At 58.4% G+C, this 17,370-nt stretch overlaps 1 protein-coding gene across 1 annotated transcript; it reads right to left on the reverse strand.

Annotated features, from left to right (window-relative positions):
• Positions 1-1,221: 1,221 nt before the first annotated feature.
• Positions 1,222-8,698, reverse strand: LOC133626973 (fas-binding factor 1 homolog). Its single transcript, XM_062009412.1, has 15 exons — positions 8,646-8,698; positions 7,935-8,009; positions 7,562-7,656; positions 6,842-6,900; positions 6,090-6,134; positions 5,864-5,998; positions 5,559-5,659; positions 4,915-5,121; positions 4,338-4,445; positions 3,928-4,055; positions 3,524-3,642; positions 3,285-3,407; positions 2,810-2,962; positions 1,674-1,849; positions 1,222-1,411 (listed from the first exon to the last, which is right to left on the reverse strand). Exons 1-15 carry the CDS (start codon positions 8,696-8,698, stop codon positions 1,222-1,224), a joined length of 1,767 nt encoding a protein of 588 aa, XP_061865396.1.
• Between the last annotated feature and the right edge of the window lie 8,672 nt (positions 8,699-17,370).

Raw genomic sequence — 17,370 nt, forward strand, 5'->3', positions numbered from 1 at the left:
GACAGGAGGGACAATAGAATATGTCAGAACAAGCTCCTAGAGACAACATGTGGAGATTGAGAACTAAATGTTCTTTCAAGCTGGGGCAAATACTTTTAATGGTAACACAAGAAGGAGTCGTGTTTGAACTCTGAAACAATGCCGGGGAAAAGTGTTTCTGTGACAGAACACAATATAATGATATAGAATAGAAACAGAAAATCAAACGTGACAAGATGCTTCTGTGATGGCAGCAGGTCCCACACTGATGGAGAGCTGCAGATCAGGCTGTGGCTTCTCTTCTCTTCTCTTCTCTTCTCTTCTCTTCTCTTCTCTTCTCTTCTCTTCTCTTCTCTTCTCTTCTCTTCTCTTCTCTTCTCTTCTCTTCTCTTCTCTTCTCTTCTCTTCTCTTCTCTTCTCTTCTCTTCTCTTCTCTTCTCTTCTCTTCTCTTCTCTTCTCTCCTCTCCTCTCCTCTCCTCTCCTCTCCTCTCCTCTCCCCTCCCCTCCCCTCCCCTCCTCTCTCCTCCCCTCCCTTCTCCACTCCCAATCCTCTCTTCTCCTCCCCTTTTATCCCACCTCCTCCCACAATCCCCATCCTCTCCTCTCCTCCCCGTATCCCTCCTCTCCCCTCCCCTCACCTAATGTTCCTACTCTACTTCACTCCCCTTGTCTCCTTTCCTTCTCTTTCCCTTATCCCCTTCCCTTCCCCCTGTCCTGTCCTCTTCTTCCCTTTCTCTCCCATCTCCTATCCCAATACCCATCCTCTCCTTTCTTCTCTTTTCTCCACCTCTCCTCTCCCCTCCCCTAATTCCCCTCCTCTCCTCCCCCAATTCCCATCTTCTCCTCTTCTCTTCTGCACTCCCCTGATCCTCTCTTCTCCTCCCCTTTTATCCCACCTCCTCCCCCAATCCCCATCCTCTCCTCTCCTCTCCTCTCCTCTCCTCTCCTCTCCTCTCCTCTCCTCTCCAATCCTCTCCAATCCTCTCCTCTCTCCTCTCCTAATCCCCTTCTGACTTGTCTTCTCTCTTCTTCTCTCTTCCCTCTTCTCTCTTCTTCTCTCTTCTCTCTTTTCTCTTCCTTCTTCTCTCTTCTCTCTTCTTCTCTCTTCTCTCTTCTCTCTTCCCTCTTCTCTCTTCTCTCCTCTCTCTTCTCTCTTCTCTCTCTCCTGCCCACAGCCCCTTGCAGTGCCAGGGACAGCTCACCCTCTCTCCACCAAGCCCAGCACACAGGGTGACACCCACTCAGTGCCTGTGCCGTGGAGCCTTTGCCACCCAGCTGCTGACAGGGGCCTCCTTTGGCTTCCTGCTGCGGGACAGGGCGCGCGCCTGGCGCTTGGCCAGCGCCCAGCTCGTGTACTTGCACCTGCCAGAGCCGCATTTGCAGCTGAAGGATTTGCCTTTGACGGCCCAGAAATCCTCCTTGTAGTCGAAGCTGCGGGAGAGAGACGGAGCCGGGCTCAGTGCAGAGCAGCAGCACGGGGCAGCCAAAGGGATGGGGCAGCCAGAGCTGCAGGATGGGGGGGCGGCAGCCCGCGGCGCCGCCACCGTTTGGGGCTCGGCAAAGCTTCAGGGGATGGCGAGTGCCGGCGGGGGCACGGCCCCGGGAACACAGCGCTGGAGCCCAGCAGCACGCAGCAGCCCAGCGCTCGTCCCTCTGCTCTCCATCCTCCCTGCGGCCCAGGGCCGGCACCTACCCAAGCTGCTCTCCAGCTCTGATGTCCCCCGTGCTGAAGAAGACCAGCCTGGGGAAGCGCACGTCCTGATGGGATGTGAAGACCCTGGCAGCGAAGACGTTGGGCTCGCAGTGATGGTTGATGAAGCGGCCGATGTTGCCATAGAAACGCGCATCGATGCAGTACACGTCTCCTGCCTGACGTGAAACCGTTGCTTCTAAGCTTTAGGTGGCACTTCCCAAGGTGACATTTCTGCTGTGAGACAGCCCGCACAGGGCAGCACAGGCCAGCTCCCAGCACAACAGGCCTCGGCTCCCAGTGGCCAGGCTGAGCAGTGCCCGGTGGATCGTGCCTGCCCACGGCGAGGTGGAGCTCAGGGTCCACTTCAGCTCCACGCTGCCAGGACAATTCGAGGAGACGCTGCATGTTTAGACCCAGGGGACAAAGGGCTTGCACCAGCTGCAGTGCAGGGGCACCTGCCTGTACCGCACCGTCAGCCAGGACCCACGGAAAGGCTGTCCCGTGGGAGCCCCCCATGCTGCTCCCCCGGAGCTCAGAGCCTGCTGCCTGGGGCAGCTCGTGCTGCTTGAGCGCCCGACGCCTCTTCCCAGGCTTGGGGCTGGCAACCGGGGCTGCTGCTGTGACGACAAAGTGAAGATTTCTGCTATCACTCACATTGAGTAGGACTGATTTCTTCCCACCCAGCTGAGAATCGGACCCTGGGTTGATCGCCACATGAAGTAGGCTTCGAGCTGGTTTTTCAGGCTTCGAGCCTGGTTTCACACTTCTAGTCTGGTTCATTTTTCAGGCTTCGAGCCTGGTTTTCAGACTTTGAGTCTGGTTTTTAGGCCAAGGGCGGAAAACTTCGTGGCAGGGGGAGGCTTTGCTTACACCCACCGTGGGGGTTTCCTCTCATGACGGAGGTGGCTGTGCCTGGTCTGGCTGCCCCAACTCCTCACAGGCAGAGGGGAGAGACAGAGGAACCCACGCTTCTGTCAGCATCTAAAGCAGGCTGGTGGAGGCTGCTCCTGGGGCAGCCTGATTCTCACCACCCCAAGGGACATCTCTGTCTGAAACACCTGAAGGAGCGTAGAGCCTGCCCCGTGGGCATGGGAAGGGGCTGCGCTGCAGTACTTTGGCCAGGCTGCTGACGGTGCCCTCTCCCTGGGAGCCCATGTGCCCGTGTCCAGTTCCATCCTCACCCTGCTCTGCTGCTGCTGGGCACGAAGTTCAGCCCACTCAGTCGCCAGCTTCTGGTACTCCTCTGAGCACTTCTGCACCACCAACTGCTGCTCCGCCAGAAAAGTGCTCTGCAGAATGTCACAAGAGAGGGAGAGGCAAAGCACTGAGTCCCCTTTGCTGATGGATTTTTCTCCTTCAGCCCATCTCTGCCATCAAATATCAGGCAACACCCAGAAGCTGGTTCAAGCCCCCAGTGCTTGGGGTGAGCCCTGCTTGGAGAGCTCAGCCCCAAGCTTCCAGCTGCCAGGGGACCGCTCTGATTGTGAGTCACTGCGCCTGGGGGTGGGCAGCCCAGAACCCGGCTCCTTCCTCCATCACACAGCGCACTGCAGCCCTGCTCACACTCGGGGCACACGTGAACAGCACCTGGAGCTGTCTGTCCCACCTCACCTTGGCCCTCTCCAGCTCTGCTCGCTCCTTGGAGAGCTGCTGGCTCAGGACTTGCTGCCGCTCCTCCAGCGAGCGCTGCAGAGATCCCACTTGGCACTGCTCCGTCAGCGCCCTGCAGCGCTCCTGGGTTTGGACAGGGAGGAGAGACAGGGGCTGTTCCAGGCTCCTGGGACAACACATACCTATCCCAAACCCAGACAGGAGGGCTGACTCGGGCAAAAGAGACAGCCTGGGCTCACCTGCTCCAGCTGCTGAGACTGCTCGCTCAGCCTGGCCTCCACTTTAGCAATCACGTCCTGGTGTCGTCTCTGTTCCTCCTCCATGTCCTTCTGCTGCTGCAACATCCTGTCTTGGAGCACTGCGCAGAGGGAGCAGCCGAGCCATGAGCAGCACGAGGTGGGAAGCCCTCTCTGCCCATACCATACTCACAGCGGAAGACCTGCATGCATTTGTGCTGCTCCCCTTCTGCACACCCCCAGGACCCCACTTCGTAACGGGGACACCCCGAGGTGTTCAGTGGCCGAGGCAGGCCAGGCTTTGCCAGCCTCGGCTCCCAGTCCCTGCCTGACTCAGGGCACCTTCTCCCCATTTGCTGGGTGCCTCCAGAGCCATTCCAGCACTGACAGATGGCTGACAGACGTACCCCTGAGCTGCTGTGCCCACGTGGCCAGCTCCTGGGAGGTGCTGTGGTGCTTGGCCTCCACCTTGTGCCAGAGCTCGTGCAGATCACTGGAGAACTTCTCCATCCGCTCGATGACGCCGTTCAGAGACCTGCGGAGGAGAGCGAGGAGAAAGTCAACCCTGTGGCACACGCTTCACCTCACTGCGATGGAGGGGGAGATGTGGTGGGCCAAAGGCCAGGCAGTCCTGCCCTGCCCCTCTGTGGGTCACAGCAGAGTGGTGGGAAGACAGAGCTGCTGCTTAGGAGAGTACTGACAGAGAGCAAAGTGCTCAGCAGCCCTGTGAGAGGCAGCAGGGGGAAGAGGGGATGGGCTCTGTTGCCACAGCCCGAGGCTGGTTCCGCGGGGAACACCACGGCCAGGGGGCTGGTACCTGGTGTGTGACGTGGCGCTGGTCACCGCATCCACCTCCTGATCCTTCAGCCGCTGCAGCCGCCGCAGCTGCTCGTCGTAGTCCTGGCGCAGCTCCTGGATGGACGTCCTGCGGGACACGGGTGAGGAGCCCACCACGGGCTGTCTCAAAGCCGTGCTCCCCGTGACAGGCACTGTGCAAGAGGCCTGGTCATGGTCATGGAGCTGAGTGGTGCCAGGAACTGAGCTGGCGTGGTGGGCTGTCACAGGGCACGCCCCTGACAGGCATCCACATTTGGCACGGACCACATGCAGGGCTTAAGGGCTTCTCTACCAAAACCTGGCTTCTCATTGACCCAAACTACGTGCGACACCAGTGGCTCACTGGACTGAGTAAAAAGGTAAAACATTCACTCTGAAATGGTACCTCCAGCCACATCTCCCTGTGCCAACCTACAAAGCAAATCCCCATTCCAAAAGCCACTGAGCCACCCATAGCCCAGTGCCTCTCGAGCCTCCTTTCACCGCAGCCCCCAGGCTGTTCCCTGGTTCCTTTGCCAAGAGCAGGGCTACTAACCCCACGTGTGTGCTGCTCTCACCTCTGCAGCTCTTGCAGCCGCTTCACCTCCAGCGTGTGCTGCTGCTCCAGTGCTGCCAGCTGCTGCTGGTGCTGTGCCTGCAGCTCTGCCTGCGCCTGCTCCGCATCCTGGCTCTGCGACAGCAGCTGAGCCCTCAGCTGCTCCAGCTCCTGCCGCAGCCTCTCCTCCTGCCGCCCGTGGCTCTCCTCCAACACCTTCATTTGCCGCCTGCTTGTAGAGGTCACACCAAGGGAGAAGTGTTGCTCTCGTGGCAATACCTGGAGCTCTCCACCCAAAGTGCACGTGGGGATTCAGATCAGTGTTGCTGTGCACATGGGAAACATTCAGCCTCTCCACAGTCAGAGCCTCAAACCCTCCTGTTGCTGTTCAGTGCACTGCACTGGCTGGGGACATGCTGGCAAAGAGTTCCTCCAAACCTGTTCCTCCTCCTCACCATCCACCAGACAGTGTTGGTCAGAGTGGACTCCAACCTTGGTTGTTCACCTGTGGGGCTGCTCTCTGTCCCCACCAGGTCCACTCCGACGTGCCTCTGTGCCTGTCTTCAAGGATGGACTGGGGAAGCAGCCCAGCCCTCCCTACCTCAGAGGAGATGGCTGCAGGCAAGGATCTGACAGAGGAGGGGAGCACAGGCAAGAGCCTGGTACCTGTAGGGGCTCTCGAGAAGATCCAGGTTCTTCTGGTGCTGCTGCTGGAGACTCTCCAGCAACAGCCTCTGCTGTGTCCGCTCCACCTCAAGCATCTGGACCTGCCAGGCACCCGGGGAGAAGGTCCTTGTGCTGCTCCAGGGACACAGCTCCCACAGCAGCACTCACTCAGTGGCCATGGCTACTTCTGGACAGAGAGGTTTCTCCTCTCTCCCCTGTCACTCTGATGCCATTGGAGTGGACATGAGCCCTTCTCCTCCCGCTGTGTCACCCGTGGCCCCCTTCCAGCAGGTGACGGGGCTCACCTGGCTCTCCAGCTCTGCCACACGGGCCTGGGCGCTGACCAGAGCTGCCCGGCAGCCTGATGCATCCTCACAGAGCCGGGCAGTGCCATGCCCCGGCCTCCTCTCATGCAGCAAGCCCAGGCCTGAGGACTCTGTCTGTGGGGATGGAGAGGGAAGATCAAGGCCCTTCAGGATCCGTGGCTTTGTGGGGTGGCCATCAGCCCACACAGGAAGGCGTGTGTCTCACCTGCAGCTGTGGGGCAGCCTGGAGACGTGTCCTGGGTGTGGGAACCTGCAGAGACACAGGGCTGCTGTCAGGCAGGTCAAGTCCTGAGGGAACATTCTTCCTAGCCTGGGAGTGGTAATTCATACCCAGCTTACTGAGGCCCTTCCTCTACCCTTCCCCAGCCCAACCCTGTTGCTGGCCTGGCTCCCTTCTGATGCTCAGCAGCCCCTATCCCAGACAAAATCATGTTGGGCTCCTCTTGCTGTGGGGGTAGATTCAAGGAGAAGGCCGGCAGCTCTCGGGGAGACAGCAGCTGTCCTGCCATGAAGGCAGGGCAAGAAGGCCCAGGCAGATGTGAAAAAGGGGCTTCAAAGACAAAGCAAGAGCTGCCCTCTCTGCCAAAGGCTCTGATGGCCCTCCAGTGCTCTAGAAACCATCTCCGAGTATCCTCACTACCATGCTGAGGAAGCCAATTCCTCTATCAACTGCAATCTCTGCTGTTAATATGACGTATATGTGCCTGGAGAAGTCTGTACATGCTGCTCAGGCAATGCAGCAGTGTCAACTGCTGTGATTTACAAAGCATCCACAGCACACGTGCTTTGGTTTGATAAATACTACTTGTGGTATCCCAGAGCTCTCCCAACACTTTCCCTCCATGAACCCAGGCTCCCATGGATGCACAGAGCTGGATGACGAGGAGTTGGCAGCAGAGGGCCATCAGCACAAGCCTGATCCTGCACCTCACAGGGCCACAGGCCCAGCAGACCTACCTGAGCAAGTGGGACAGGGCCCTGCACCTCCTGCTCTCCTGGCAATAAGGCTGTAGAGGCTGAAAATGGAACAAGTCTGCCATTCAGACATGGCAACAGCAATCATCCCCTCCCAGAAGGACAAAGGTCTGGCTCTCCTGGGCAGAGTGAGAAGGGTCCTGCTCTGCTCTGGTGGGTGGTGATGGGGACAGAGGGTCAGGCAGGCCTGTCCATTCCTGCACCCCCACAATGCTGGCACTCTGCCCTGCAGAGAAAGGCTGAGGGCAAAGCATGGCTCCTCCTCCATCTCCATCACCTAGGCAGGAGGCTGAATCCTAAAAGAGTTGCTTTCAGTAGGCTCTGAACTGGTGCACAGCTTCAGCCCAGACACAGCACTAGTGGGACCAGCACGTGGGCAGGAAGAGGGAAGGGGGAAGAGAGAAAGGACAGCATGAACTCATGCCCACCAAGAGAAACCAAGTCTTTTGCAGCCCTCTGAAAGTCCAAAGGCAGCCCTGCAGAATTCAGTGTGCCCCAGCACCGTGTCTCCACCACACCACAAAAGGGGGATGGTGGGATCCTGCAGCGTGGCAACCTGCTCCCACACCGGCTGCTCAAAGCCTGGGCAGCAACTCCATGGCCAAGGGTAATGCTGTGCCTCCTGATTTGTACTTGTTTTGCAGGGCAGGGGGAGCCTCTCTGCATCCTGCTGCCCAAGCTGCACAATCCCAGGAAACGCACCCAGGGCGCTGGTGTCTCCGGAGGGATCCTCCTTCTCAGCCTCCGACGCCTGAGTTGAGGCTCCTTTCGTGGTGCTGAGCCAGGGCACCGGCTGCCTGCAGGGGCAGAGACACAAGTGATGCACAGCAGGGAGAGGCACACAGATATTGCTCTGCTTGCCATTGAAGTTGAAAGCTTGGCTTTCCTAGTGCTCCAACAGACAAGAACCCAACCCACCTGCCGAGCTGCCCTCCCTCCTAGCTACAGAGGTCTCAGGCCCAAAGGGATCGCTGCTGGCTCCCAGCCCCCCCCACTCCCCCACTGCACACACGCAGCTGCTTTCTGCAGGACATCTGTCCCACGGAGGGTGCCCGAGAGCTGACCGAGGCCTTACCCAGAGCTGTCTGCACTGGCTGTGTCCTGCAGGGCAGCTGCCTGCTGTGGGGCTCCTGTGGAGGCGGCTGGATGGCTGCAGGCACAAACACCAGATGTGGAAGAGCTCAGGGAAGGCAAGATCCTGTCCCCAACACCAATTCCTGCCTTGCAGCTGAAAGCCTCTGTCTCAAAACCTCCATCACTGCTGTTCCTACTCGTTTCATCCCCGCTCGCCCCAGACAGCAGCAGCCCCAGCTAACACAGCCCTGCACATCACACACGGCTCTCTGCAATTCCCTTCTGAGCCCCATTCCAACGGCACAAGGCTCAACCTGTGCCGGTGTAAACTCAGCAGGAGGAGGCGGTGTGTCTGGAACTAGGAGGAATGAAGGGGAATGCAGACACCAACAAGGAACACAGCATGTGCTGTGGGGCTGTGCTCATCCAGGACAGCTCTGCAAGACCTGGGACAGTGGGTGCGATTCTGGCCACAACAGCAAGGTGAGCCTGGAGGGCTGCAGGCTGGATCAAGTAGGAGAAAACCCTGCGCTAATACTCCACCCCAAGACAAACTAGCGCTTAAAACTAATGGCTTCAATCTGAGACGAGGCTTTGGGAGAGGTGCTGCTGGAGCAGCTACACGTGGAGCAAACGGGAGCAGCGTGGCCATCAACGGGACGTGGCTGGCGGGGCCAGGCCGTGCGACCGGGGCAGGGCTGGGGCGGCTCACGGCAGGGCTGCCCTTCGCTGCAGGCAGCGGCTCCCACTCACACCAATCCTCATCCTTCAGGCCCAGCCAGTCGGCTCCAGCCCCCCTGCCCCGCACCGTGCGCCTGCTGCCTGCAGGAGCAGCTTTGGGGTGCAGCTCTGCTTTCACTTGGCTGCTCGTGTCGCTTGAAAACCTGCCGCAAGGAGAAGCAGTTCCATCTGTGCCCGAGGGGCCCCGGGAACCCTGCCCCTGGGAGGGAGCCCTGCCTGCACGGGGACCCCAGGGCCCCTGCCTGCCCTGTCGCAGGGGCAGTGTGCCTGGAGCTAGGGACACACACGCAGCACCACACCTGACAGACCGCCTCCTCGCCACTGGGCTCTTGGGTGTGGAGGCCACCGAGGACTTGTACACGCCAGACACATCATCTTTCCTCTTCCAGTCCTCTTCCTTCTCTGTTCAAACAAGCAGCCTTGACTCAATGCCCAGAGGAGCAACTGGGTGCAAAGACGCCAGCCCCCCTGCTCCTCTGCAGCTACATGTGGCGCCACACATTCCTCCCCACAGCCTTGTGGCTGGCATACCTCTAATGCAACCCCTTTGGCTCTCCTTCCACTTTTTGTTCCCAGATGAAGACATCCCCTGCTCATTCCCAATCAAGTTGTGAAGACAAAAGTAAAATCTCCCTCTAACCTTTCTCAGGACCTAACAGCTTCCCTGGGGCTTTAGCTCGTCCTTCTCCCAAGGAACCCCATTCCTCAGGACCTTTCACAGTTGTCTTCTCTGCTGCAGAACTGGGCTTTGATATCCCCAGGAGATCAGCTTCCAGGTCATCCATATCCTGGGAAGCAAGGGGACAAGGATGGGAGCAGGGTGAGCACTGCTAAGGCCTCAGTGTCACTGCTCCCTTTGGAAGCTGATGCTGGAGGCCACGGCTGGAGGCACGGTGTGGGGAGAGGGAGGCATTTCCACACTCACCTTCAGGTTCTGCAGCAGATTCTCCGCGTCTGTGGCAGAGGCCCTGGGTCCCTGTGTGCCAGGGAGGGGAGAGATCAGAGATGAGCAGACTTTGGAAACTTCCCCCCCCTCACTCCAGCCCCTGCTTTTCCTTGGTTTATGAGGAAGAAGAGCACATGACCACCTTTGGGTGCCCTTCTCACTCAAAACCTCCCTGTGCCTTGCTTCTGTTGCTGAGATTCTGCTGCCTCAGGGACAAGCATCAGGAAAACTCAAAGGCATTGATTTGGGCAAGCGTTCTTCTTACAACACTTTCCCTGAAGCGCACCCAGGAAGGCTGCAGCAGCACGTAATTCCTGGCACCTGGAAGCCTTTCTCCCCCCATCCACCCACTCCCCTGTCCCATCTTCCCCACTCCACAGCGATGCCACAGAGGGGTTACCTCTGTGGCACAGTCCATCTCCCATATCCCACTACTGACTTGGACACAGGGAGATCAGGGGCAATCTTAGCCCAGCCCAGTCCCAGCCCTTGACACACTTGGGCTCTCTCCTGAAATCTGGACTCACCCCTGCAGCTTTGCTGTCCTCTGCAGAGAGCTTGCTGAAGAAATCATCCCCTAGAACAGAGCTGTGACACAAGCCTGAGTGTTAGCAGCACCACACGTCAGCTCAGCAAGAGTGTCCTAAGGACAGCCAGGCCAGGCAGTGGGAAATGGAGAGAGCACACGGCCACACCACGGCAGCCGCATCACAAAACATACAATGAGGCTCAAATAGCACTGGGATAAAAGACTGCAGTGCTGGGACTACTGCATTTAAGCAAGGAGCCGTTCAAAGCGAGATTTACAGCAGATGTAGCGGGTTGGCGGCACCCAGCTCTTGCTACACAGCTTCAGGTGCTGGGCTCCCAGGGCTCCACCCCAAGACAAACTAGTGCTTAAAACTAATGGCCTCAATCTGAGACGAGGCTTTGGGAGAGGTGCTGCTGGAGCAGCTACACGTGGAGCAAACGGGAGCAGCGTGGCCATCAACTGTGCCTTTACCTGACAGCAGGACGGGGATGCAGCCTTTCCCCTGGGGCCTCCGAGGCCTCGGCATTCCTCTCCTGGGCCTTGGCCTGCGCTTGGGCTTTCTTGCGAGCCAAGGCAGCGATCAGCCAGTCCTCCTCCTCCAGCGGGGCCGCTTTAGCCGCTGCCTCCTCTGCAGCCGGGACGTGGCTGGCGGGGCCAGGCCGTGCGGCCGGGGCAGGGCTGGGGCGGCTCACGGCAGGGCTGCCCTTCGCTGCAGGCAGCGGCTCCCACTCACACCAATCCTCATCCTTCAGGCCCAGCCAGTCGGCTCCAGCCCCCCTGCCCCGCACCGTGCGCCTGCTGCCTGCAGGAGCAGCTTTGGGGTGCAGCTCTGCTTTCACTTGGCTGCTCATGTCGCTTGAAAACCTGCCGCAAGGAGAAGTAGTTCCATCTGTGCCCGAGGGGCCCCGGGAACCCTGCCCCTGGGAGGGAGCCCTGCCTGCAAGGGGACCCCAGGGCCCCTGCCTGCCCTGTCGGAGGGGCAGATCTACAGATTGGGTACAGGGAAGCACACGAGTGTACGTGCCTCTCAGACTTTCCCTGGGTGTTTTAGCCTACAGAGAAAGACAAATTCCCACATTAGAATATCAACCAGGTCTCATCTGGACTTCCCCAAAACATATTTAAGCCACAGGTAGCTTTCTCCTGAACAGCCCATGAGCAACACTGAAGCCCTCTTCCTACCCACACTGTCTGGGAAACAGCATATGAAACCAGGGGCACCACAGACATATTGGCAACTTCAGAAACACCAGTGTGCACAGCCTCTCCTGACTGACAGCTGGGCAAAAGCCTCCAGCCCTTGGCATCACTTATGCCTCCAAACAGAGGTACCAGAGGTTGCTCTCATGGCCAGTGACACTTTCCTGCAACCGATCTCCCTCTCCTGCTCAGGGCCCCTCTGCAGCCTGCCAGCCTGGCTCCAAGGCACTCCAAACAAAGCTTCAGCTGAATCTTCAAAACCACCCCACACTCCCCAAAGCAGTCTCGAGCTCCTGCAGTGGTTTGCATGGCAAACATTACACTGACATTAAGCTCTGCAAAATACCCTGAGAGGCAGCAAGCGCCACCCGCACTGTCCCTCGAGTGCTGACCCAAGCAGAGCCCATTGGGCTCCCGCTCTGCCCAAAGCCTGGTGATCACCTGGGGGAGGAGGCAAGCAGAAGAGGAAGGAGGGAAGAAAACCTCATCTCCTTGGGTCTGGAGCACCCACGGGATCCCAAATAAGTGGGACAACTGAACAACACAAGGAGGGAATGAACAATTCTAAAGACTGCAAAGGAGCAATGCTCAGTGTCACTGCTCATTGCCTGCAGCCTAATGCTCAGCCCAGTGCCCAGCCCCATGTCCAGCCCAGTGCCCAGCCCAGTGCTCACCTGATGCTGACTCGAGCTCAGATGGAGATCAGATGAGCCTCAGATGATCCTTGGCCTGGAGCTCAGATGGACCTCAACCCGGAGCTCAGAGGGAACTAAGCCTGGAGCTCAAAGGAAGCTCAGACAGACCTCAGCCCAGAGCTCAGAGGGAGCTCAGCCAGGAGCTCAGAGGGAGCTCAGCCTGGAGCTCAGACAGACCTCAGCCCAGAGCTTATGGGGAGCTCTGCCAGGAGCTCAGGGGGAGCTCAGAGGGACCTCAGCAGAGATCTCCAACTGAGCTCAGACGGACCTCAGCCCAGAGCTCAGACGGACCTCAACCCGGAGCTAAGACGGACCTCAGCCCAGAGCTCAGATGGACCTCAGCCTGGAGCTCAAACGAAGCTCAGACAGACCTCAGCCCAGAGCTCAGAGGGAGCTCAGCCAGGAGCTCAGGGGGAGCTCAGACGGACCTCAGCCCGGAGCTCAGCCCAGAGCTCAGAGAGAGGTCAGCCAGACCTCAGCCTGGAGCTCAGCCCGGAGCTCAGAGGGAACTCAGCCCGGAGCTCAGCCCGGAGCTCAGGGGGAGCTCAGACGGACCTCAGCCCGGAGCTCAGCCCGGAGCTCAGAGGGAACTTAGCCCGGAGCTCAGCCCGGAGCTCAGGAGGAGCTCAGACGGACCTCAGCCCAGAGCTCAGAGGGAACTCAGTCCGGAGCTCAGAGGGAGCTCAGACGGACCTCAGCCCGGAGCTCAGCCCAGAGCTCAGAGGGACCACAGACTGGAGCTCAGACAGACCTCAGCCTGGAGCTCAGACAGACCTCAGCCCGGAGCTCAGGGGGAGCTCAGCCCGGAGCTCAGACGAAGTTCAGTAGAAGCTCAGTCGCAGCTCGCTGGGAGCTCCGACGAAGCTCGGCCGGGGCTCAGCCGCGGCTCGCCGGGAGCTCGGACGAAGCTCGGCCGGACTCACCCGCCGCTCGCCGCCACCGGCTCCAACGGCCGTTCCCGCGCGCCCGGGCGCCGGCGTGTGACGTCACCGCGACGCCGGGCGGGCTGGCTCCGCCCCCTTGCGGCGGCTGGGCCGAGTTAACCCCATCGCCGCCAAACCCAAGCCACGCTCCCACCTTTGTCCTGCACCAGCTGCGTCTGCCCGCTTCACACACGCTGCTTACGCCCGCTTCCCTGCCACTGAGATCTAGGCACACGGATACGCACAGACACTGTCCCCTCAGGCCGTGGCCAGTCCTCTGCCCTGGCTGCTGGGTTGATTTAGCCCATGGCTTCAGGGCTCCGTCTGTCACAGCCGTCTCTCAGGTTTCTGCTCCGATGACATCAACCCGCTGCTTCGGTTCCTCTGCCCTCAGCTCGCTGCGTCTCCTGCATCGGGTCACCCCTTTCTGAAGAGCGCACTCGGGGCAAAGGATGCCCAGAAAACACACGAGGCAGAACAGCAGAGTCACGGGAACACCAAGGCAGGAGGCGCTTGTTGAATCGGAGCCACACGGCCACAACTGGACACCCTCAGAGATCAATTGCTCTTGCACCAGCACCTCCTGCTCCCACGAGGGGGGCAAAGATACAAGGATGAAGCCAGTGAGCACGGCCCCTCCTGACTGACAGCTGGGCAAACGCCTCCAGTCCCTGGCATCACTTAGGCCTCCAAACAGAGGCACCGGAACATCCTAGTTGGCTTTCCCAGGCCTGCCTCCGTAGCTTATCACACCACGGCAGTGTCCCAGCCTTCCCCTGCTCCAACAAGGCCGTTTGCAGATTCTGCCGGCCTCCACGTCAGGATGCAGAGGCATCTGACACTGCTGATCACAGCCACGCCAAGCTCCTCCCTGCAGGGAGAGGAGGAGTTCCCGATCTGCTCTTATGGCCGGTGACTTCCCTGCAACACGTTTCCCTCAGGGCCCCTCTGCAGCCTGCCAGGCTGGCTCCGACCTCTCCACTGCTCTCTTCTATATCCTGTGGCTGGAAATGAGACACGAGCACTAGAGCTGAGGTGAGCTTCTCCTCCTGCAGCACCCTGGTAGCCAACTATTTCCCCACATCACCCTCGAGTCTGGCACTTTTATAACAGAAATAGAAAAGGAAGTCACAGGTTCCTAGAATAGTAGGGGCTGGAAGGGCCCTGCAGAGCTGCTCCAGCCCCAGCCCCTTCTCCAGCAGCTTCCCCTGGCTCAGGGGGCACAGGAACGTGTCCAGGTGCGGTTGGAAACCTCCCGAGAAGGAGCCTCCGCACCCTCCCTGGGCAGCCTGGGCCAGGGCTCCCTCCCCTCAGCACCAAAGGAGTTTCTGCTCCTGTGCCAGTGGAACTTGCTGTGTTCCAGCTTGTACCCATTTCCCCTTGTCCTGTCACTGGGCACTACAGAAAAAAGTGTTGCCCCATTCTCCTGACATCCACCTTTTAAATACTTGTGAGTGTTGATGAAGTGCCCCCTCAGCCTTCCCTTCTCCAGACTGAACAGTCCCAGGTCCCGCTGCCTTTCGTCATCACACACGTGTTCCATCCCCTCAGCATCTTGGGAGCCCTGCATTGGCCTCTCTCCAGCAGTTCCCTCTCTCTCTTGAGCCGGGGAGCTCAGAAGTGGACACAGGGCTCCAAATGAGGCCTTACCAGGGCAGAGGAGAGGAGGAGGAGACCCTCCCTCGACCATCCTTCCTCTTCTCAAGGCATCAGATTTTGCTTATACCTTGAATCCCTTCTTTCCTTGCCCATACCAGCCATGGATCACAAGATCTTGCTTTGCCAGGAAGGATCCCTGCAATCAGCAACTCTGCCTGTACCCTTTACCCCCACCAAGAGCAGTGGCACAAAGGCCCAATTTTCCCTAGTACTCATCAGAGGGGATCTTTCCCTCCCAAACACAGGGACAGAAACAACAGTGTCCTGCTCTCCCACCGCTTGGGCTTCCAGAGCAACCGGCACCTGCACTCAGCTATGAGCAGGACCAATCTCACATGGCTTGGGGCTGGAGAACCACACAGCAAACCCTCAGGAGAAAGCAGAAAGGCAGGAAATAACCCAGACACAAGACTCGGCATCCTCGGGGGGTCTAAAATCTGCTGCCTCCACTCCTGTTGCTGGCAGCTTCCTTGCAGCAGCTCTTCACTGTCCTCTAAGTTCTCCTCTACCTCAAAGGCTAGAGAAGATAAACTGCTTCCCAAGGTTTCCCTTCAGGTAGGTTCCTGTTCCCAGCACAAGGTCTTATCCAAATCACTTGCAATGGGGGATGCTGAGACAATGCAGAATGTGTTTGCTCCCCAAAGAGCATGAAATGGAGCATGTTTGTTGCTGTCAAACACGGTTAATACAGCTATAAATCACCTTTCACTTTGTGTGAAATCACCTGTAAAGGATGGGCAAACCCTGAGGCTCAGCACCACGGAGGCTGCCAAGTGCCCCGGCAGACCACGGGGCCCTGTCCCAGAGCTCTCTGATGGGCACTTTTGCCTCAGGGGGCTTGCAAAGACGGTCCTCCCAACAGTCCCAGCAAGGTGTGAGCTCTGGGGGAGCTTTCCCACCATCGACCAGTGCTCACCTGGGCTCAAGGAACACAAGACTCCAGTGTCTCACAAAAGCTGGCTCCTTCCTCTCTGCATCCCTCTTGTCATCAAACTGACACCCACTGCAGCACAATGGGATCCAATCTGCCTGCAGCACGAGCGACTTCTGGCACAAGGCTGAGACTGCTCAAGAGAACCAGAAGGAAGCAGAGAAACCTGAGTCCACCTTCCACAGCAAGGACTATTTTCCCCTTCCTAAGGCCTTGTCTTTATTTTTCCCTCACCAGTCCTGCCATCAGCCCTTTTCTCATGTGGCACAAGCTTTTGTCAGCTGAAGCACACACCAGCTCTCAGCAGGCTCCTCGCTGTGTCCAGTGCTGCACTTTGGTCACAGCCCAGCCCAAGCCCACCACTGGCAGGAAGGAGGAGAGGTGGCCCTTTGGAAACTGGCTACAGCTCAAGCACCAAAACCCAGGCCGATAACAAATATCATGATGTTCCCTTTAGCAAAAGGCTCAGGGCCGTGCCTGAGTGTTGAGCACAACATGGGCTGCTCTCCCAGCCCTGCTGCTCTCCTGGCTGGCTGGCCACAACTGGCTCTGGTTTGGAGCTGGAGGCAGAACCCTGCACAGGCAGCTCGGGGCTGGGGGCATGAGGAGAGGGGCTGAGCTGTGAGGAAAGTGCTGGTACCTGGCAGTGATGGGCAGCTCACACACCTCCTCACCAACACCATCCACGTCCAGCGCCAGCGCCAGCTCGTACGTCCTTACTGTGGTGGAACACAGGGAGACCTGGAGGGAGAGGAGAGAAGAGCATTAAAAGCTTCATCACTCCTAGAAGCCATTGTCCTCTGTTGGTCTGTGCACAGAGCACAGCCTCTGGGAGCAATGAGAGTCTTTTGACAAGATCTGGTCTGTTAAATACACCTTGCAGGGATCAGGGCATCTGTAAGCTAAATCCAAGCACCTTTAGACTCATGCTCTACTCAGCACAGCCTTAGAATTAATTTCTAAGTCCCGACTACAACAGAGGGAACCTGCTGACTTCAACAGAAGGTGTTCAGCTTTACCAGGGGAAAGCTGAGGGCAACACATGGCCCAGCAGATGCTGTGCCAGAGCTTTTCCAGTCCCCACTGGAGATCACCACATGGAGTACAACTCCTTCTGCTCCACAGGAGAGGAAGAATAGGACAGGGAGGAAGAGCAAACAGCTTTAGGCAATGACATGTCTCTTTTTAACAGCTCTTTCCTCACTCTTCCTCTGCCTACTTTCAATCAAAGACATTGCTCTAAGCAGCTCCCAAATGGCTTCTGTGCTTCACCATATGGTTCGTGATCATCATTGATCTTGGAAACAAAGCAGTGCTCCTTCAGAAAAGTCCCAGGATAACCCAGCTAACAAAAGCCTAACACTAGGGCAGATCTCTCACCGCATTCTGCTCAGAGCTGCCAGCCCTAAAGCCCTCTCATGCATCAGTGAAGTTTCAGCTCCACCTGCCCAAGCACGTCTGGCTCTCCCCATACCTGGAGAGCCAGGGATCCCTGGGGGAAGATGGTCCCTCTACGAGGCCTGATGGAGAACTCGGTTGGCTTGACACGGCCTTGGGCTCCTTTTCTACAGGATGGGTGAGTGTTGTCTGAGATCTGAGCAAGACTGGAAGTGCTGGGCTCTCCTGAGCCATCCCTGGGAATGCAGAGGCTGAAGGTCACGGGCACCGAGGAGATGTTGGTGAGGCGACACACCAAGGTGCGAGGGCAGCCTGGGGAAAGGACACCAGCATGGATTTGTGCACCACTTATGCTGTGACTCCTGCTGTGAAGACCCTGACACGACAAAACTGGGCTTGGAGTTTAACTACA

This window comes from Colius striatus, chromosome 16, assembly GCF_028858725.1.
Source record: "Colius striatus isolate bColStr4 chromosome 16, bColStr4.1.hap1, whole genome shotgun sequence".
NCBI lineage: Eukaryota > Metazoa > Chordata > Aves > Coliiformes > Coliidae > Colius > Colius striatus.